The 23268-nt window shown below is 36.5% G+C and overlaps 1 protein-coding gene across 8 annotated transcripts in view; it reads left to right on the forward strand.

Annotated features, from left to right (window-relative positions):
• Arhgap24 (Rho GTPase activating protein 24) overlaps positions 1–23268 on the forward strand; it is a 711589-nt gene that overhangs the window by 645701 nt on the left and 42620 nt on the right. For 6 of the 8 annotated variants that reach the window (XM_078021565.1, XM_078021564.1, XM_078021563.1 and 3 more), the window contains one exon: positions 12414–12621. In XM_078021565.1, the coding sequence (XP_077877691.1) occupies positions 12414–12621 (208 nt within the window). Of the gene's footprint in view, positions 1–310; positions 1305–12413; positions 12622–23268 lie in introns of those variants that run through there. The other 2 variants (XM_078021567.1, XM_005341738.5) reach the window with 2 other exon arrangements.

Genomic DNA, 23268 nt, shown 5'->3' on the forward strand with positions numbered 1-23268 from the left:
TACATTAGCACTCACACTTGCAAATTGATTTAACCATACAATATCTGAGAAGACGTCAATCTTGTGCAGGAAAAAAATAAATAAATGTAGAACAGAGGGAGTGAAAGGTTTACCCCTAGGGAGAGTTTGGTGCTCTGTGATTTCTGGAGGGTTGAACCAGCCAGCTGCAGAGCTGCTACATAAGACAGGAGCCCAGCCAAGAGGTCAATGCAAAGTCAAAAGAGGAGGAAAGGGGTGCGATTCAATTTGCATTGCAGTGTGGCAGCCTCCCTCCTCCCCTCATGTTGTGACTGCACCTGCTACATGTGACCAGCGGGCACTGAAGGCAGCAGCAACCACAGCTGTGACGAGGCAGAGGCAGCCGCAGCCCTGCCAGTGCCCGCCCAGCTCTCATTGAGAAAAGGGGAGACAGAGCTGGAGGAGGGGGAGGAGAAGCGCCCTGCAAAGCCTCCGCCTCCCTGCACAGCCAGGAGCCTCCTGGAATGGGCACTGGACTGTTCTGACATGGTGATTCCCTGGGGAGCTGGAAGACAGAAGGGAAAAGGTAGCAAGAGAGCATCAGAGGATGAGGGGTGCTATAAAAGGAACAGGGGAGTTCTGTGCGAGGGATATTTCATGCACTGAAATGCTTTTTGGAGAAGGTACCATGATTTTCCTCCCTCTGTGCTCAGATGAAAGGAGCCAACAAGGACTGTCCTGAAGTATTCCTGAGGGGCCTTTTTTTGTCATTGTTCCTCTTTCCCCTTGCACAGGGCTATTTGCTGACCTTTCCAGAGGAATCTCAGTCCAGCTGAGAAGATAGTTCTTAATAAAACAAAACAAAACACAACACTCCCTGCTGTTTGGATGGGGGTATACTTTGCTGCAGTTATTTGCCTGTGACATTTTGGAATGTCTGCAGATATTGGAAAAAAAAAAAAAAACTATCTTTAAAACTCCTTGCATTAGGCAAAAGAAAAGGAAGGGGTTTTTTGTTTTGTTTTGTTTGTTGTTGTTGTTTTTTGCCAAAAAGGAGTAAGGGCAAGTTGGTAACTTATTCTTAACCCAGGACCTGGATGATCAAAACCTTGGAGTTCTAGGAATCAGCACTTCAAACCTAACAAACAAACATGAGAAGGAGTGGCTGTGAGTTTCCACACAGACGCAGGTTTTAAAGAAGCCTGAACGGGTCTCAGAACTTGGGGCCTGTATGATGCCTGAAGACCGAAATTCTGGGGTGCGCCCCTCAGGTGCCTTAGCATCGACTCCGTTCATCCCTAAAGCCACATACAGAAGAATCAAACGGTGTTTTAGTTTTCGGAAAGGTAGGTAGATGATATGCTAATGTTCTTTTCATAAATAAACATATTCTCTCATGCTGTAAATCCGTTTAGGCTCAGATAAAATGGGATTTGTGAAAGCAAGAGCTTAGAACTGTATGTGAGTGATTTGGGTGTTTCCTATACTTATTTTTCAAGGCTCATATTGATCTGTTTATTACTGTCTGTGAGTGGGCAGGGTAGGTGTGGCTTAAAGAACGGTGGTCCTATAAGGATCACGTTGAATGACAGAGGACTAAACAAGCTGGACTGACTGGCCTGAAAGGAGGGGCCAGAGCTCTCCTGGGCCCTTCTCAGACCCAAATCAAGCAGCCATTCTGACGTCTTGAGACAGGTCCCTTGTAAATCCCTGTTCTGTGCCCCACGACTTTAGATTTGGTTCTAGCTGCCTGTGTTTGCCTCGTCTCCTCTGCTGAGATGATTTTGATAATCAGATTATCTGTGGTAACCCCTTTTCAGGGGGCTTCCAACTGTATCGATTAACATTGGCTAGAAATAAGAATCACCTTGCCTTTCCAAATGCCTCATAAGATGACATTGGTACAGTGCAAAAATGAGCTGTCAAGAGCAGGGTGGGCCAGTGTAACAACTAATGATCAATCAAAGAAACTGAGACATTTCAGAATTGACTGAGTTTGAGAGAGTTAAAAGGTGCAGCAAAAGTACAAGGAAATGTTTTCAGGAAAGGTTTTTATATAAAAATATTTTAAAACTTTCTTTTGCCTTGAAATGAGCTGTTTAAATAGAAACCAAGTAATTAGAATCTTAATGTGAAGCTTAGTGAACCAATAATTTAGTCAGGAGCTGAGTTGAATGACGTTCTCCCTTTTTTCTTTGATCTACCACGTTTTAGTTAATCTTCCTTACCTAGGAGCCAATAAGAAGATAAGGCAGCAAAATAAGAAAAGTCAAATATACAAAATATAGTGGAAACTTTTATTAATGAGACCCTGATACCTTCTGAACATTTCTCTTTAAATAGTTAAGATCTGGCTATGACCATGTCATATGTTAGCAGCAAGGAATTCAGGAATCACATTTCTCTGACATCTACACAGAAAATTAAATGAGATACAAAGTTTTTATCTTATATTTTATCGAGTTTGGGGAATTTCATGGATACTATCAGACTGTGTCATTGATAGAGAATTTGACAATGACAGAGATTGAAAAGACTCAAGGACTAATTGCTTGAAGGACATTTCTCTTTTCATCTCTTTCCCATATATCTTAGCAGTAGCATGAGAAGTTTGGGAATTCTGAATTAACTTTGAAGGACAAAGTAAGGCATTTTTTACCTTTTCACCTTCCCTCCTTCAGTGTACAGCAGATCTGCAGGAATCCCTGTTCACTTCTCCTCTTCCTATTTTCCTTAAATACCAGTGCCTGCATCCCCATGGGCTGGCACAGGGCAACAGGCACAGGAAAGAGCTGTCATCTATCATCTCCCAGGGGACTATTTTTAAAGTTTTTCCTTTCTCGGTAGTCTTAGTAGTTTGGGGAATGTTCGGCATTCGAGTCAGGGATTAAGAGGTGCTTCCTTTACCAATCTGTACTCTGCTTTCTGTCAGAACCAGAAAAAAAGAGACGATGCAGGGAGCCTTCAGCCTCTGTCTGGTGCCTTGGCTGCAGCTGTGACTGCAGTTCTGCAGTGGGGATTGGGGAGGAAGGTGCCCATCTGCTGCTCTCCCCCGTATGGCTGCCATGCCGTTTCTGTGCTGCACTCACATGTCATGGTGGCAGAGCATGAAATGCAGGCGGTTTACATTTCATCTTCATTGAAGGTTTGAAGCTAAAAAGAATGAACTTCCCTCTTGTTCCTGGGTTCCCACACCATGTCATCCTTAAAAAGAGTGTGTCTTTTGTATTATATTAAAACCTCTGGGTGCTCAAGTGTTCAGAGAAGTCGACCTGGGTTTCTGCACTCCTCTTGCATCTGCTTAAGTCGTTTCGAGCAAAGCAGGAAAGAGAGTGTGTGAAGCTAGGAAAAGTGCCCAGAGGGGAAAAATTTTGATGTAGCTGTTAGCTGTTTTTCCTGATATATATATATACATTTAGTCAAGAGGTGATTCCACATTTCTACTAGCTTTAGAAATGCCCTCAGAATGGTGGGTGGAGTTGGATAAAGTTTCCAGAGCCCTCCCTGGTCACAGCAGAGCTGTCATGCTGTGCAAGCTGAAAAAATTCACTTCTCAGAGTGCCTTTCTCCTGGAGACCTTTGCTGTCCTTTATTGCCCTTTTCATCTCTCTTTCTTTGTTCTGATACTAATTAAGGTCACTAAAAATGCTTTCCCAGTGGTTTTCAAACCCTAGTAGCCAAGAAACATCTATTAGGCAGGAAACGGGGGATTGTGGTAATTTGAATTTGTGTTCTAGGGAGAGAAAAATTGTGATGTGTTTTTTACCCCATTGGACATGAAACTCTAAATTTTTATTACCTCTTTAAGACTCATACCAGGAGAAAACTCTATGCTCTGGTTACCTGGGAACATATATAACACTGTGAGTCTTGGATACTTAGGTTCAACCATAATAGGCTAGAATGCTTGATTGTTATGATCCTGGAAAAACTAGAGTAAATTTCTAAACTGACTTTATTTTATTGTTTTCCCATGAGTTGCCCCTTTCTTGGAGATAAGTCATCAATTACCCGGGGGCTTTTTATTCACTATGGTCACCAAATGCTCACGCATCACTCCTTTATCCTTTCTTACATTCTGTGAGCCCCATTTCTATTTCCTTTGCCTTAGTTCTCTCTGCCTTGATTGTTTCATGCATGCAACTTTAACCTGAGCCGTGACTATTCAAGATAGCATTCATCCTCACATCCAATCTACCACCAGAATTCTTGGCAAATTATTTCAGTGCACACTCCATTTTATAAAGCATTGCTCAATTTGTAGTCCTAAAACATGTTGTCAAGCAACAATCCATAGCTCAAAAAGTTTTTATGAACCCCAAATGCCCAAAGGAGGAAATTCTATTCTGCCTAACAATCACTACCTGCTAACCCAATTCCAACTATTACCTGGAGTATGAATCCACTATTTCCCCAGACTGACCTACTGTTTTTCCCTACACACGTCTTGCACCACCTCTTTATCTGTTCGATGTCCCCTCTGCTTTCTCCTCCTTTGTGCATCCAAATTTTACCCTTTGTTCAACATTTGCTTTCACTTCTTCCTGAAGACATTTCTGTTTATCAATAATGTTCCTTACTCTCCAGCCCTTATGTGTCATATAGGCTGCCTTTTTGCCATTGTATACTTTTAGCACCTCACATGGCTATACACACATGGGTGCGCGCGCGCGCGCACACACACACACACACACACACACTCACACTTGTTTCTTTCCTCCCAAATAGACCTCCCAATAGGTCTATTCCATCAGGGATTTAAGATTGATAGCAAACACCTGATGTAGTATTATTATCTATCTTTTCCTGCTAAGCCATAGGTACTAATGAATTAAAATAGAAGCTTCATAGTGGTGGTCGATAAGGCCAACATTCTCTTTAATATTTATTGTAGGCTGTTTGTGCTATAATTGTATTTATGGAAATTGATTTGTCCAACAAAATGCTACTGTCCAAATTCATATAATTTTAAACCATGTAGTTAACAATTAGCTCATTTGTATATCGAAGTTTTGTTGAACTTCTACCAAATGATGCTCGGGCTAAGAAGATAAACAAAACAGGTTGCCACAAATCTATGAATTTATAGACTTGTTGAGGATAAAGAAACATAAGCAAGTAATTACTTAGCTTGGGAAAAATACTACACCAAATTTTGTATGACATACTAGGTGTCCATGAACAAAAGACTGACCATAGGCTTATCTGGAAAGGTAGTGATTCACCTGAAGAACATGAAATTGGATTTTCTCCTATATGATCATGAAAGCATGCTCAGCATGCCGATGAGATCATGTCTGAATTGAACCAAGACATCGGAGTGGAACAAAGAAGATGTTAGAATTATATGTACCTAGATTCATAACCCAGATCTGCTTTTTTGGAGATGTGTGGCAGGTCACCTAGCAGCCTTGAATCTATTTTTCTGGTTGTAGAAGAGAGGCCCTTGGCTTGGTAGGTTAAATGATGTCTCTAATTGGTCCACTAGCCTCAAACGTAGGCCACTAGGTCACTATGTTCATCTTATAACACTTTGCTTCATTTTTCCAGGTCTCTCCTTTTTTCCTTTTTTTTCCCCATTCTGCTTATGAAAAGAGTCAAAGTTCTACCAACCATTTCCCTGGTTATTATGACTCTTTCCTCCTTGGATTAAATCTTTTCTACTTACAGAAGTTTTTTTGGCCACATAGAAAACTGTTAACAGACTAAAGTGAGGTTTAACTGGTTTTATTTTTTATTTTCTGTACTAAAAAGGATGTCTTATTTTGACTTGTGAATTTTCCAAGGGAGAATGTTCTTTGCAAATTCTTACAGTCATGGTGAAACCAATATTTATCCTGCTGGCAGAGCTGTGGTCAGTAGAAGGAAAAGCAAAGTGAATTCCTGCTATGGCCAACATGTGATTTGTAGACAAGAAGGGACAAAAAAAGTCATAATTATCAATAGCAGGGAATTTGAGCAACAACAAAGAAGTTTTTAATTTCTGGCTTTTCCTCAGTAAACCCAGGACTCTTCTAGTTTTTAATTTTTACAAAAATTAACATCAGAACCAAAGAACTATTAAAGAGTTTTATGTTATAAAAATTTTTCACTTATTTTCTAAAGTTGGGGAAATGAAAGGGTTTTGTTTTTGTGCATTCATTATTCCACAAATATCTGCAGAGTACTTGTGCCTCATCCATCTTTATATTAATTCCAGGGATATGAACCAGAGGACTTCCCTATGATAAATAGAGTACAGGATGATTATCCATAACATGAGAACACAAAATCTAATTCTACACCATGTAAACTTTGTTTCATGCACAAAATTACTGAAAAGATTGCATAACATTATTCTCAGGCTATGACTATAAAATGTAAATGGAATATGGGTGAATTTGGTGCTTAGACTTGGGTACCATTGCCAAGATATAACATTACACACACACACACACACACACACACACACACACACACACACACACATATATATATATATATATATATATGAAAATCCTCTAAAATCTTCCAAAATATGAAATCTAAAACACTTCTGGTTCCAAACATCTCAGATAAGGGATCTTCTACCTGTATAAGCCCTGGAGGTCTTTAGACCTGGAGCAACCCCAGTTCAGGCCTGTGTCTGTGGTACTTTGGGAAATTTACCAAAACTTCTCTGAAGTTCATAGGGCAGACTTAGAGTATATAACTGTTTTTAATATTATTTATAATAATCATGATAAGTATATAAATAATAATTATTTTATTAAAATAACTGTAGAAGAGTAATCTCCATTTTTTTATACCAGGGATTGAATTCATGGGCACTTAAATATTGAGCCACATCCCCAGCCCTATTTTGTATTTCCACCTCACTTTTGCTGATACTGGCTTTGAATTTGCAATCCTCCTACCTCAGCCTCCCGAGCTACTAGGATTACAGACATGTGCCAATATACCCGGCAAGTAATTCTCTTTTGAAGATTGAAGGACTAGTCCAGTACAGATGGGCATCTAAATAAATAATTACAAAACAATGTGTTAAGAAATCAAAGAATAAATATGTGAAGTTGAGCTGGGGATTGAGGGAATGTCAGTAAGGACTTGACACAGGAGATGTTGTAAGTTGGAGCTAGCAGGATGAGGTTTCCTAGTCTGATTCATGAAGGCAGGAGCTACCTACACCAACAGGACATTAAGACATGATCTGCTCTATTTAGAAAACAACAAATAGTTCAGTATAGTTTGAGAACCTGTTGTTTGTGAGGATACAGAAAAAATGAAAGTAGATATGGTACAGTACTTGGCATACAACAGGTGCTACCTAAACATTTCTTGATTTAATGGCCAAAATCAGATGATGGCAACTTTATTTCATGAAAAAGAGTTTGGCTGCAAAGATAGGCCAGTGTGGCAGCATTTTTCTGGGTTGAGATATCTGTTCTTCAAAAACTCGTATAAAAAATATCATCTAATCACTTAGGCGGCAGCCAGGAGTTCGTAGGTAACTGTTATGATTTAGATTTGGAGTCCCCAAAACTCACATGTGAGGCAATGCAAGAAGGTTTAGAAGGGATATTATTGGGTTATTGCCTTAAACTAATCAGTGAATTGATCCCTGATGGGAGATAGGTGAGATGTGGCTGGAGGAAGTGCTCCACTGGGGGCATGGCTCTTGGGTATATATTTTGTATCTAGAGAGTGGAGAGTTTCTCTCTCTCTCTCTCTCTCTCTCTCTCTCTCTCTCTCTCTCTCTCTCTCTCTCTCTCTCTGATTTCTGATCACCATGTGAGCTGCTTCCCTCTGCCACACTCTTCTGCTATGATGTTCTGTCTCACCTCGGACCCTGAAGAATGAAACTGAGAACTCTGAAGCCATAAGTTCTCAAATACAGTTTTCCTCCCCTAAAATTGTTCTGATCAGATCTTTTGGACACAGTGGTGAAAAAGCTGAATAACACAGTATGGTTATGTAAATGGCATGAAAGGAAGAAGAATCTAGGTTGACTCTCAAATGGCAATGCAATGATGTGTGTGGACAGTTGGTACCAATAACCAACATTGAGACTGCAGGAATTAGAAAATATTTTAAAGAAAAAATGACTTAGCTTGTTTTAAAACATTGATGTATGAGAATGTTTTGATTATGTCCTTTTTGAAATGTTTAATGTACATTTAGAAATCTAATGTTAGAAATTATAACAATAGCCCAAATTAAAATACAAATCTGGGAACAATTTATATGCTGTGAGATTCAATGAGTTCAGGAGAGAAACTGTACAAGGTAAAGTGAAAATAAGGCTGGGGAGAGAATTTAGATAATCCTTAAACTAGGGAGAGCTTAACTAAGTAGAGCTTAACTATTCTCTTAAAAGTCCTTACTAATTTTTTGCAAGACCAATCCTACTGGTCTCATCATTAAGCAAGAGACTGGGATCTTCTAAGAATCAAGAACTATGTAAATAGGAAATGTCAGGAATAAGAGTGAGATTGAGAGTTTTAGGGGAAGTGAGGCATAAAGTAATAAAAAACACAAACATGGTTGTCAGTGATATGGCCATTAGGAAGTTGTTGGTGATGGTCAGAAAATGCCACTTAGTGGAATGACAGAATCAGTCAAATAATAATCGATTACAAATGGATAGAAAATGGGGACATGGAGCCAGAGTTATGCTTAACTAGGAATCAAGGAGCAAAGAGTATTGTTATGTACCTACAGGGCATGGAGTGCCCAAGAACATTTGTATTTGTTTATTTATTTTTAGAAAGGATGGAATTTGGATATATTAACCTGATCACACTCTCTAACCTGACAGGCTGCCCCAAGCTATTGGGTGCATGAATCATATGTTAAGGAGAAGTCTCACAGATCCTGAAGGTGTTAGGAATTTGTCTCACACACTCCAGATGAAAGAGCTTCCCACAGGTGTAATCAATTCACCTGTGTGATTTACTTTTTCAGTCCAGCAAAAAGTCACTTCCTGGCTGATGTTTTATGGCACCATGTGCTTTCAGGGGAAGTATGCATGACATACCTTTGTCACCCAGAAATTCCAGGGACAGTACTGTCAGGGAGTGTGAAACCTCACTAGGAAGATAGATGGGCATAATTTGATTGTTTGCATAACCAACACCACAGGGAATAATTTTGTTAATAATCTACTAATCAATGTGTCCTTTCCCCCTGCTGCTAGTTAGGGATAGCATAGGACCTTTGGGCTTTTCTGTTCATTTTAAAATTTGAAATTTCACTGCTCCTTCAAAGAAAATTTTAAATAAAGTGTTTTTTTAAAATCATTTTTCTCCATTAATAACTTTCCTTACAAAGGATATTCTTACGGAGGAGGTTGACCCGTTCCTACCATTGCCAGCCAGACACTCTGGGCACATTCTATTTGCAAGGCCTCAGAATTGGGAGTACACACCTCTTAAAAGTCTTTACTAATTTTTTGCAAGACCAATCCTACAGAACAAAGCTATAATTTTCCATGGGAATTTCTAAACATATGTGCAAAATCTCTACAGGTTTTACCTTTCTTATATACTGTTGCTAAACAGGCATCAGCTTTACATAAGTAAATTGTTCCCTTGGGCAGCATGCTCACAGAAGTGCCACAGATTTTTCCTTCTCCATTTTTTTCTTCTGATCTTTCCCTCAATTCACCTTTTCTCAGCATAGTGAGGGAAGGGGCTGAGATCAGAAAGCCAGAAAGTGGCAGGATTCTTCCTCCATCACTGTCTTCAGCCATTACATAACTACAGTGTGATTCTGAAATCCCACCACCATGAGCAAATCTTGGCCCCTCCAGTTACTAGCTGTGTGTTTCCTAGTTCAAGCTCCTTGGCTATGAAATTATAGTAAGGGTCCTGTGAACTCATGGGATGCTGTGAACTTTACCTGAGAGAAATGCAGGTGAACTACTGGTGGCATTCATGGTATAACTAAGTAGGGCTTAACTATTCTCATTTTTAAAAGAATAATAAAGGTAACTATTTAACTCATTTAAAGAATTTACTAATATTATAAATTACTGGAAAGTGACAGTTATAATTGAAAAAAGAACTTCAAAATATACTAGATAGCTATAATAATCAATACAGCATGGTATTGGGATAAAACAGACTCCAAAGATCAATAGAGAGCCCAGGAGTCATTCCTCACAGCTACAGCCAACTGATTTTCAATGCTAAGAACTTGCATTGGAGAAAGGACAATATTTTAAATAAAGAGGACTGGGAAAATTGGATATCTGTATGCAAAAGGATGAAACTAGACCCTATTTTTTATCAGCTACAAAAATGAAATTAAATTCATTTAAAGACTTAAATGTAAAGCCCAAAATTATCAAACTTCAAGAAGAAAACATGGGGAAAACATTTTAGGGAAGTGGAATAGGCAAGAATTTTTTTGGATAAGACCTCAAAAGCACAAGATCCACAATGCAAAATAGATAAATGGGATTACATCAAGCTAAAATGTTCCTGCGCAGCAAAGGGAATTAGAGTGAAGAGACAGCCTATAGAATAGAAGAATATACTTGCAAATTTGCAATTTGACTATATATTTGAAAAGATATTAATATCTAGAATATATAAGGAACCCAGATAACTAAATAGAAAAAAAACTGATTAAAAATTTGGCAATAGATACAAATAGACATTTCTAAAGAGAAGATATACAAATTACCAACATGTATGTGATAAAATGCTCTACATCACTAGTCATATGGAAAATGCAAATCAAAACCACAATGAGACACTACACTTCAGTAAGAATGGCTATCGTCAAAAAGACAAAAGATAATAAGAGGACATGGAGAAAAGGGAAACCCTTGTACACTGGCATTGGGAATGTAAAGACAGGAAACAGGAGATATTGGCAATTCTGGCTTTCTTTTCCCCAAGTAAAATAAGCTTCCTAAAGGTACCATGAGACTTCTTGGCAGCACCATTCCTTAATGTCACCTCACTGTAGGAGAAGTGGGAGAAGTTATTTATTTTTCTACCTTCTCAAGTAGAGATGCCAAAAGAAAATAGGAGTGAAGCTGTTGAGTTACTGAATAATGTTTGATATGCTATTATCAAGGAACTGCTTATTCTAAAGTCTACAGGTTAAGCTCAATAAAGCTTTTACCTTGTCTAATCTTTGCTTTCCTTAAAAAAATGTCCTTTACAAAATCTGTTTTGTATATGCTTGAGTAATATTAGGTCACTCAACCTTGCTTCCTAAAAGAAATATATATGACTTCCTCTAGTACTAGATTGATACTAGGTATAGAATCATTTTGTTTGTTGTTATTGTATTTATCTAGGCTAAGAACATTCCCTTTGGTGGCAAGTCTTTATTGCTTAAACTATGATGGTTTGGCATTCCTGAATCCATAAATAAATTATTTTATAGGTGGAGTGGCAAAGTATCTCTAGTTGTTATAAATCCTTAACCTAATGACTGTTAATAATTTCCCAAACATTTTGGAGGATTCCAAATTTCAACACATAGCATTTATTTTTCTCCGATTTTTATGAAACTTATTAGATCATTAAAACTATTTAATGATATTCATTTCATGGGGAAAAGTTGAAGTAACACATTTGCCCCCATCTCACCTTTTCTCACAAGTTGAACATCTTTGCAAAGTTACTGCCTAATATTAATATATTTTAGAAGCATTGTCTCTTTATCAATGGGATACCAAGGGTAGAATACTCAGGCTGTTCAGTCCCAGGGTCGTACACCAAGGAATGCCTTGTTTGTAGATATTTTAAAGTCAGCAATAAAACTAAAAATCTGCCTGCTCTTTATTACAGACAAGGTAAATGATAACATATCCTCTGCCAGAGCAAACCACCATGACTCCACCTCACCACTTTTAGTATTCACCACTTCATAACTTAATTATCACCTTCCAAATAAATTAATAGCTTAATGTTCTAAGGAGCAAACATTGTCTGGAATATTTTATATGGCAGAACATTCTGTTTTTCTTTTCCTAGTGTTAGCACTTTAATTACAGTCATGGCATTACAACTTGATTAAAAACAAAAAGAGAAAAGAGAAATGAACAGTGTTTGAACTACAAATTCAAATTGAGCATACAGACAAAACTGTAACCAAAGTCAAACTTGACTATTCAAAAAATTTCTGCTTTTAAATCCCTTCCTCAAAGAAAAAGAAATCCTCAAATTCAAATTACGTATATTATAGTTCTTACTTCAAAGTGAGTATCCTGAACTTAGTATTTCTATGTTGGCTTTGAGCTACAGATGGAGTACAGCAGAAAGGAGCAGCATTAGGAAAAGCATTTCCATTTGAAGAATTGAACATGAATTTGGTTGTATAATAATGTGAAATACAAATGTCCATTGCTCACTAGCATGCTACTCTTTGTTTTTCCTGGATATTGAATTTTAAAAGAAAATAAAATATGAAGAGATAAATTACTCAAATTCACTGTGATTCCTTATTTTTTCTAGGTATTTTTGGACAGAAACTAGAAGACACTGTCCGCTACGAGAAGAGATATGGGAACCGTCTGGCTCCAATGCTGGTGGAGCAGTGCGTGGACTTTATCCGACAAAGGGGGCTGAAAGAAGAGGGTCTCTTCCGCCTGCCAGGCCAAGCTAATCTTGTCAAGGAGCTCCAGGATGCCTTCGATTGTGGAGAGAAGCCATCTTTTGACAGGTACCTGTCAAGGTTGTACAAACCGTCCTTCATTGAGAAATTAGGCTGCCCTGAAAGGATGCACTAAGCTATAGCATAACTTTAATTGGTGTGGTAAGAATTTAAAAGATGAATTATTTGGTCACACAGTTTGGATTGCTTCTTATTAAGTTACAAAGTAAAAAAAAAAATGTGCCACTTTAGATGTCTTTCTCTTCCACATATTTTTTTCTCCTTCTTAAAACATTATTATTTGTTCTTTTCCTTTGGTCCTAAACTAAAGCTAAATGAAACTTTTCCTTTTGAAAAAGTGAACTCGTAAAACAGGACTCCTCTCTTGTTTGGTGTTTTCATTTAATTCTTTCAGTTAAGGGATGTTAAAAGAACTGATAAGTAGAGGTTAGGTTGTTGACAATGTAACTGAAAATAACTATTCTTAATGAAGGTATAAACAGATGTTTTAAAATAAATGTGTTAATCTAGTATGGATTAAGAAGGAAACTAGGAGAAGTATAGCATGATGAAACTCCCAAAATAATGGAAATTCTAAAAAAGAAAATAAAAAAGCATCCCTAATTCCAAAAGTTAACAGTCAATCCTTTAAATATTTTATGATTTACCTCCTTCTCTTTCCTTTTAAAATTTTAGTAGAAAAAAAGATTTTCAACTAACATTATTAAACATTATATAGCAGAATTTTTTCCATATTAAAAGTTTTAAATGCCCTTTAATTCTAATATATTTTTACTTAACATTTTATCAGTAGCAACTTATATAAGCCTCTTTTTCTAAAATCAAATATTTTACTCTACAGGTATATTATTTATAACAACTTCAATATTAATGGACATTTACTTGTGACTTTTTTCACTATTATAAATATTATTGTAGGAGATATACAATCACATAAGTATTTTCAATTTTTATGTTGTTTACTTAGGAGAGATTCTCAGTTTAGCATTTTGTGGGTAGGAATAATCTTTATACTCAAAAGTTAGAAATTGCCTACTGTCACAATCCATTCAGGCTGCTCTAATAAAATGCTACAAACAGAGTGACTTATAAATACCAGAAATTCATTTCTTACAGTTGTGGAGGCTAGAATGTTCAGACATACCAGCAAATGATATGTCTGCTGAGGGCCTCCTGTCTGCCCCATAAATGACACCTTCTCTCTAAATCTTCAGATGGTAGAAGGGATAAGGTAGCTTGGTGGAGTCTCTTGGATAATGTCACTAGTACCATTCGTGAAGGCTCTACCATCAAGATTAAATCACCTAGAAATTCCCACTTCCTAATATCATCAGGATGATGATAAGTTTCCAACACATGCATTTATATAGAAGAAATGTTCAGACCACAGCACCACACTAAATATAACTTATCTTAAAAAATGTAGAATTAGGATGTGAATAGATACTGCTCAACAGTATAGGTAAGCAAGAAGATATTTGAAAACATGAGATGAAGGAAGCATCACTGTAAGTGTAGAATCTCCCTAATAAGCCAAGAAATGTTCATTAAACATGTAATACCCTTTTACTGGTTTCATTAACAAAGTTCTAAATAATGACAATACTTGGTGCTGACAAGATACGCACTTGAGGTAGACACCCGAATGGCAAGAATCCAGATTTGTTTTATCTTTCTAAAATAATTTGATAATTCAAAGACCTTTTAAGCAGGAAATTCCATTTCTAGAAAAAAATAAGATATGTGAAGTGCAAAAATTTTGAGTGCAAAATTGTTTATGACAATTTTGATAATAACAAAAATTGACAACTCATTTATTTTCTCCCAAAGTGAGTACAGTTAATTCATTAATGGTGAATTTATATAATAAAGTATCACATACTTAAAGTTTTAGAAAAATGTAAATTAAATGATGTTAGGTTTTCATTACTATGACAAAATTCTGGAGGAAACCAACCTAAAAAGAGGAAAAGTTTTTTTTGGTTCACAGTTTTGCCAGTTTCAATCCATCATCAGTTGGTCTATTGTTTTATGGCTCATGGTAAAGCAGTACATTATGGTGGGGGTGTGTGTGACAAAGAAAAGTCACTCACTTCCTGGAAGGGCCACAAAAGAGAAGAGGAAGAGACTGTAGTTCCACTATCCCCATCAAAGATATGCCTACATGACTGGAAGACCTCCCCATAGGCTCCACCTTTTAAAGTTTCCAACCCTCCCAGGAGTACTAAGCTGATATAACTAAGGCTTTAACACACTAACCTTTGGGAAACACTTAAAATCCAAATTATAGCCCGCAATGATAAATTAAAAAATAAGACAAGATCAGTAATTAGTTAAAATACCTTATCTTTTTAGAAAAACATTAGAGATTGCTTTTTTTTTTTAAGAGAGAATTTTTTAATATTTATTTTTAGTTCTCGGCGGACACAACATCTTTGTTTGTATGTGGTGCTGAGGATAGAACCTGGGCCGCACGCATGCCAGGTGATCGTGCTACCGCTTGAGCCACATCCCCAGCCCTAGAGATTGCTTTTTAAAATTCATAAATTACCTCTGAAAGAAAAAAAATGTGAAGATTAAAAAACTGAATTCAAAACTAACATCAGAGAACAAATTTCAAGACTAAGATATCCTTCATGCAGAGGAGCCACATGTCTTACTTTATATTTTGAAAAAGAAAAACAAATCAGCAGTACTTACTTGAGGACTGTCCACAACAAATAAACCATGAGTTATCTAGGGTGAATAAATTTCTAGTACTAACGTTAGAAAGAAATCTGTCACTAGCATCTTCAGAATAGAGAATAGGATAGGATAGGATATATAGCATCCTCTACAATGAACCTCATGAGATATTAAGTTTCAGTATCCTTTTAAAATGTTTATATGTGGACTACATTCATGCAGGTAAAATGATAGAAAAGCACATTAATTAGAAACTTAATTTGGGCTGAGGTTGTGGTTCAGTGGTAAATTGCTTGCCTAGCAAGTGTGAGACACTGGGTTCGATTCTCAGCACCACAAATAAATAAATGAATAAAATAAAGCTCCATACACATCTAAAAACAAATTTTAAAAAATCTTATTTTGCCATGGGATTTTATTATTCGGTTCTTAAATTTTTTTTTTCTAATATAGGAGAATGGAGGGATATTTTATGTGTTTCAGGGATTGTATAAAAATAGATGTGCCCTATAAGCAATTATCTCAAAAGTCAACGTTCTGGTAACTATTGGATGACAATGAAATATTGAGATCTTTATTTAAAATGTGATCCTAATTATGTATGTATGTATTTTTGTGTAAAATGCCTCATGTACTAACAGAAGAAAATATAACAACAGACTTGTATCGCCAGGAGAAATGTGTGAGGTGATGGGTCTTTCCAAGTTTTAATGAGGGGTTTTACAGTCAACACATCATTAGGTGCCTACCTTTAAGTCACGTTTTACTGATAACACCACTTTTTTTTTCCTGTGGACATATCTTACTTTGAGAATTTTTTACAAACTGGAGTTATTATCCTAGGGCCACTATAGTTTTAATAAATTCTTCAAAATGAAGCAGTTCTTTCTTCAGCTCATCTCTCTTACACTACTCTATCATATGCAAGTCAAAGAAGCCTATTAGTGCATTTGGCATTTGGCCTGAAAACCTCCTCAGCCAAAGTCACAAGTTCATCAGGAATGTATTCCATGTTCCAAGTTACAGTAGTCACTAATCTCACTCATTTTTTAGTACTTTTGAAAAAGCAAATATCTTTTTCTAGCTTAGAATATCATTTTCTTCACTGTTCTTCCAACTCTTACTTTACCAACTGTCTCTACTCTGTGTGGTTCCAATGTCAATACTTGTATTTTTAGATTTTTGTTGCAACAACACCCAGTTTCTGGTAGGAATGACTGCTTCGGGTATCTTTTGCAGCAGAGAAAATCACTTGGAGTTCTTTCGATTTCAATCACACTGATCCTTTTCGATCCTGCTTTGTGGCGATGCATGGCAGAGATACCCTGTCTCTGTTCCATGTGATATTGTTTGCAGAGGTTTCGTGCAGCTCAGTATCCTAGAGAGCTTTGCACATTAGTCTGGTGCTAAGGTAGATCAGCTAGAATGTCTGATGGCTGGTTAGACTCTGCTTTCTCTTTGCAGTATTTTATCTTTGGCTTCTCCACCTGTTATCCAATTGTTGGAGATGTTTCTGTGGCAGCTTAGGACTTAAGGCAGCAATAATTAAAGTACAAGAACTATTAGGGACTAGGTCTAGAACTGGCAAAATGTCACATCTACTGAGTACTCTTGATCAAAGGCAAATCACAAGACCAGCCCAGATTTAAAAAGTAGAAAGTTAACTTTACTTCTCAGTAGAATTCGTGTGATGGATATACAAAGATGATATAAATTCAAAGTCATATTTGGAGACAATCTATTTTATTCATTCCTCACTCAACAAATAACAATAACAATGGAGTGTTTTCTGTGTCAGACACTGCTCCTTGTGAATAGGACAGACAAGGTCCATTCTGTTGTGGGTTTTTCATTATTAGTGGTGGGCAGATAACCAATAAATAGTGAATACAGAAATAATTTTATAGCATGATGAGGGTGACATGCTCATGTAGTAGTGAGAGAAGCAGTGGAGAGACTCATCTCCTTCCTGACGATGTAACACTTGAGTTCAGACTTGAGTGACAAGCAGCCTGCCATACCTCAGATATAGTGGAGGCACTATCCAGGTAGAAAAAGAGCAAATGCAAAGGCCTAGGGACAGGCACAGCCTCACTTATTCCAAGATCATAAAGAAAGCCATCGTGACAGGAGCACAGTGAGTGATGACCAATGTACACACAGGTGAGCTGGAAATGTTTGATTCTGTGTGGTCCACAAACTATCGCAAGATTTTTAGTTTTTTTTTTTTTTAAGTGAAATGGTCATCTATTAAAAGATGCTGAGCAAGTAAATGAAAAAAACATTTATTTACATATTTAAAAAACGTCACTCTTGCTGGGCATGGTCCGCACAACTGTAATCCCAGCACCTTGAGAGGCTGAGACAGGAGGATTGTGAGTTCAAAGCCAGCCTCAGCAGAAGTAAGGTGGTAAGCAACTCAGTGAGACCCTGTCTCTAAAAAGTACAAAACAGGACTGAGGATGTGGCTCAGTGGGCTAGTGTCCCTGAATTTAATCCCCAGTACCCCCCCCAAAAAAATAACTCACTCTGGCAGTCTCAGTATCCTCCTTTTGATAAGTAATTATCATGTTTTTAATCTCAGTCCCAGGCAGGCCGATAAGCATATTCCTGGATTATGTTGATACAAAAAAAAAAAATCCAAATGCAGTGACCTAAAATGGAAAGAATAGCATATTTGTGGCCAAATGTAATTATGAGCTAATCAGATAAGGGTAAGAAAAATCTGTAATTTCTCAAGGGATGGTGAAGTTATTTTCAGGACCTTGTTTAAATATACTTTTTGCCCCATCCACTTTTTTGGTTAATTGACCGAGTTTGATATTTCATGTGGTAAAGCCTTAATCATGTTTCAGTCTTTAGCAAGTGGAGACAAACTGCCAAGGAACATCCATTAGTTCCAGTTAATCTCACCAATGTTAACCAGAAAAATGATTTTATATATACATAAGTATATGTGTGTAAACACACACACATGTGCATCTAATGTACAATGTGTATGTATATATTTATATATTACACACACAGCATTATGTGTTACAGATTATACATAATGCTTTGAATTAATATTAGAATGTAAGAAAAACTACAGAAATTTTCCACTGTGAAACATAATTGAAAATGAGAATGATTAGATACTTTTCCCTGTTTGTTCCAGTAATGCTCATTTCTCACAAAGAGACAAAAGAACTTCTCTTTTATCTTTGTTAAAATATATGTATTAAAATCTAGAAAGAAGTTCCCACAGCTCTTCTCCAAAACCATTCTTAGTCATTGATATAATAACTCTAAAGCCCTGATATTTGATTTTTAAAGTAAACTTTTTCTAATAACATTTAAAAATATTTAAAATTCTAACAGTATAAAGTGTTAAGATTCTTAAAAATAGTATTAAAATTATATTTTGAATCAGGCATGATGGTGCACACCTTTAATACCAGCAGCTCAGGAGGCTGAGGCAGGAGGATGTCATGTTAAAAGCCAGTCTCAGCAAAAGTGAGGCACTAAGCAAATAAGTGCCACCCTATCTCTAAATAAAATACAAAATCAGGCTGGGGATGTGGCTCAGTGGTTGAGTGCCTCTGAATTCAATCTCCAGTACCAAAAAAATTATATTTTGATTTATATACAATTTAGAATACAGAAGAACATAAGAAGGATTAGTATTTCAAAATTCAGCAACTCTGAGAGCTCTTGCTATAAACAGCATATAAGGAAATGCAGTAATTATGCAGATTTAGACATATAAATGTATCAAAATACAGATATATGTGTATATACAAAGTATAGGAATTATGCAGGGTTTGCATCTCACCTTCTCTACACTATCTCATGAGCATTTTCTCAGATCACTAAGTAGTTTTCACAAAGCATGATCTCAAAGACCACATAATAATTCATCATAGCAGTGATTTGGCTCCTTTAATTCTGCTTCTATTGTTCTCAATGATTTTCACATATCAATTCTCTACTGAAGAGCATCAGTGTTTATGAATCTACCAGTGCCTTTGAAGTTATGAATCCATTTGGGGCTTAGAAGATAATATTTCACATTTGAGTGATTTGAGTGAAAGGAAATATTTTATCCTACAGGAGAAAAAAAAAGTGGTTGGCAAAAAAGGCTTTTGGAGCCCCCACTATTTGAATTTGGAGGGGTTTCAAGTACATGCACCAGCTTTGATTAAATCATGCACTTTCTGTTCTTCTTTAATTGCATCAAATGTTATTTTCCAATTCCAAAGTTCAAGTTTGAGACTTGAACTATATATGCATGACTTATCACTTACACAGCTGTGATATATTCCCACAGACTCCCTGACCAAAAATGGATTTTGTAAGAGAGAGCATTCTTATAGACCTAAAAGAATTTTTATTTTATCAGTTCCTGTCAATTGTTAACAAAACCACCCAAACCAGGTACCATAGTTTCTAGCCATTCTTGTCTTTATTCTTTGTATTTAGGATTGGAAAAAAGTTAAAATACCATGTATTATATTAAACTGCTTCAATTTAAGAGCAAAAAGAAAAAAGAAAGAAAAAAAGAAACCTAGGAGAAGTAAAATCAAATTAGAAACTGAGTGCTCTTTTGTTTCCCAAGCTCTCCAGATGGTGTCAGCTGTTAAAGAAGATACATTTTGGAAGATCTGGAGAGGCAGGGTCAAGAATAGAGTGTAGGTGTCAATCTCACAGCATTAACTGCTGGGCAGCCAAATCTTGTGCACTTACTACACAGCTCAGGTGCAAGGACAGAGACTGTATGAAGCCAAGGATTTTACACACTCTGTCCCGGAATCCCACTAAACAGCTGCTGTCCGAGGTACCCCAGACATCCACCCAATTTTGAATTCCCATGTCTCTCTTTTTCCTCTTCTTCCTTTTTATGTATTTTTTAAAATTTGTTTTTGTGACTAAACAAGCAGCAAGTCAACAGAGATATGATAGGAGGACAACTAGAAATTTGAAGACAGAAAAGGCAGACATAATTTAATCATCTGGAAAGCAATAGAACTCTAGACTTTACTGACCCAAGTTATAAAAAGAGAAATAAAGAGTGGGGTACACTAGAGAAATGGGAGAGATTCTCAAACACTAGAATAAGAATAATTTAGAGGTATATGTTTGGATTCAGTTGCCAGAACCCTATTCACCCTCATTCTAGTTTTAAATTTGGAACTCTCCAAGCTGGGCGTCTTTATTTTAAACAAATTTCCAGTTAATTCTTAGATGCATGTTCCTAAAACCAAATCTTGGGAAATACTATCTAGACTCTATTCACAGCCAGAGTGTGTGGTAAAGGGCTAATACCCATGAGAAGTGATATGCCTCTGTTTTCTCCTAAGAATTGGGGTGGGGGTATAAATCAACCTCTCAACATTATTGGGAACATTATTTCTGACTAGTGTAAGTAGGTCTTTTTTTATTGGTTATTCAAAACATTAAAAAGCTCTTGACATATCATATTTTATACATTAGATTCAAGTGGGTTATGAACTCTCATTTTTACCCCCAAAAATTGGAGAATCACATCCGTTACACATCCACATTTTTACATAATGCCAAATTAGTAACTGTTGTATTCTGCTACCTTTCCTATCCTCTACTATCCCCCTCCCCTCCCCTCCCATCTTTTCTCTCTACCCCATCTACTGTAATTCATTTCTCTCCTTGTTTTTTTTTCCCATTCCCCTCACAACCTCTTATATGTAATTTTGTATAACAATGAGGGTCTCCTTCCATTTCCATGCAATTTCCTAGGTCTTATGATACTGTGAGATAGGAGAGATATTTTTTAAAATATTTTATTTTTTTGGTTGTAGTTGGGCACAATACCTGTATTCCAAACATTTAGTTTTATGTGGTTCTGAGGATAGAACCCAAGGACCTTTGCGTGCTAGGCGAGCGCTCTACCACTGAGCCACAATCCCAGCCCCGAGAGATAAACTTTTCTGGAGAGTAAAGTTGATGTATACAATGCATAATTTCCTATCTGCTGAAAAGGACCTAAATTTTATGACAGTCTGAAAAGTATATCCTGTACCTTTATGTCTCAGTTTGTGTAAAAATGCAAAAGCTAGAGAGTTCAGTAGCAAACTGTAAAAGTAGGAAGCCTTTGTGTCCTAGTGTGAATGAAAGATCTAAGGATAGGTTTTGATGGAGGCAAGTAAAAGCAAGTGGTACCTTGAGGAGTGTGCATAAGTAAAAGGTGTGAATTTACCTCTGGAAGGTTTAGAAAGGTAAAGAACAGAGTCCTAGTGGTTTGCCTAAGGCATGCCCCAAGTTCATGAATGGTCAACTGGCTGCCTATTTTCAGCACCCTAAATAATTCTCTGAAGTCAAAAAATGGGCCAACCCTTTGAAGTCCAGAATAGCAATTTAGTTATGGCAAGTCTTAACTTCCTTATTTTCTAATGCAGATTTGATACTTATAATGATGTGACAGAATGATAACCATTGCCTTTTTCTCAAACTTCTGTCATTTAGATACTACCATTGTGACTTTAACCATACCCCTGTAACACCTGTACTGTTTATTGACATTTTTCCTTAAACATATTGACTGTTTTCTTTATCAATTTCATTGCACAGGGAACTCTGTATTTTCTAGTTGAAAAACTTATGTTAATATAAGGTCAACACAGCATAAATGTGATGACAACAAAACTATGTTATTAAATGAGCCTTGATAGAGCTGCCTCCCGAAACTCTCACCCTAAGGTTATCTGGGTTTTTGATGAAAATGGAGATTGGCAAGTGCTGTTTGTTACCCCTTTACCATGTCTTTCATTACTAATGGGTACTTCCTCTTTGATATCATCATGAGAGTTGAAAAAGAATGAAAAATGGATGAATGTTCCTGTTTGTAATTTGAGGTCACTGTCCTGGTTTTGTGGTACTTTTAATTACTAAGGAATAGCCCATACTTTGAGATGATCTGACTGTTAGCACTGGCAGGTCCAATTTTCTTGAATGCTTGGCTTTATATCAAATTTGAGCAATGCTTATATATCACCATGAAATCCTCTTATAAATAAATATACATACCAGTGTCTGAAAAATTAATGAGCTTTAAGGGGAATTATCTTATATACATAAAATACTCACATGAATGGGTATTTACTAAATGTTAGACATGGCGTATGTTGTAAAACTAGGTATTTGTCACATTTCCTTGTGTTTTATTCTTCTTGTCATTTATGTAAAAGTCCTGAAGTAAGGAAAAAGCTTTGTTTTCCTCCCGGTTTATCTTTTCGGAATTTGAGCTCATTTCCACTGATACCCAGCAGGGTTATGAGTAGAAATTCCTAGTTTGTCACGACATTTCTCAGTATTTGGTGTACCTATCAGTTGGTATTTGTTTACTTATTCAAAAGGACACTGTAGAAGTTATGCTCAGACTTTGGTGATTGGTAGGTTTGGGATTAATTTCTATGTCCACTATTTATCATCTATGTTGATGACCTGAAACTAGTTACTTACTCCTCAAAACTCCTCTTTTCTTATATAAAGTGAATATAACACCCACAGGGTTGCTGTATTCATTCACTTAAATATAAATCAAAATGGAACAAAACACCTGTGGTAAATGGTACAATGTGAATAACTACAGTACTGGCTCTGATACTCAGTTTTATTGCCATTATTGTATATATCTATTTATCACTATTATAAGTGTGATCATGATGATAGCAATGGTAATTTAGTTGGACATTTTATATAAGGATCCCATTCTCAAATCTGCATGAGATAGAAACTACTTCTTAACCATAACTCTTCAGTATTCACTATTTTTAATCCAGGAAGTCTTCATCCTGTTTTGAAATCTCCATGGCGATTTCCACTAAAAGAAATAGGACACCTATAAACTTTTATCTTCTGAAAGTGTGTGTTTTTATGTTTTGTAATTCAGATTGTAAATTTTTGCAAGAAAGTGCATTCCTTAAAGTGATATGTTTTTGAAATAGATTTATTAAGTCATAATTTATATTTCGTGTAATCCACCTATTTCAAGGG

The sequence above is a fragment of the Ictidomys tridecemlineatus genome, chromosome 9 (genome assembly GCF_052094955.1).
Source record: "Ictidomys tridecemlineatus isolate mIctTri1 chromosome 9, mIctTri1.hap1, whole genome shotgun sequence".
Lineage (NCBI taxonomy): Eukaryota > Metazoa > Chordata > Mammalia > Rodentia > Sciuridae > Ictidomys > Ictidomys tridecemlineatus.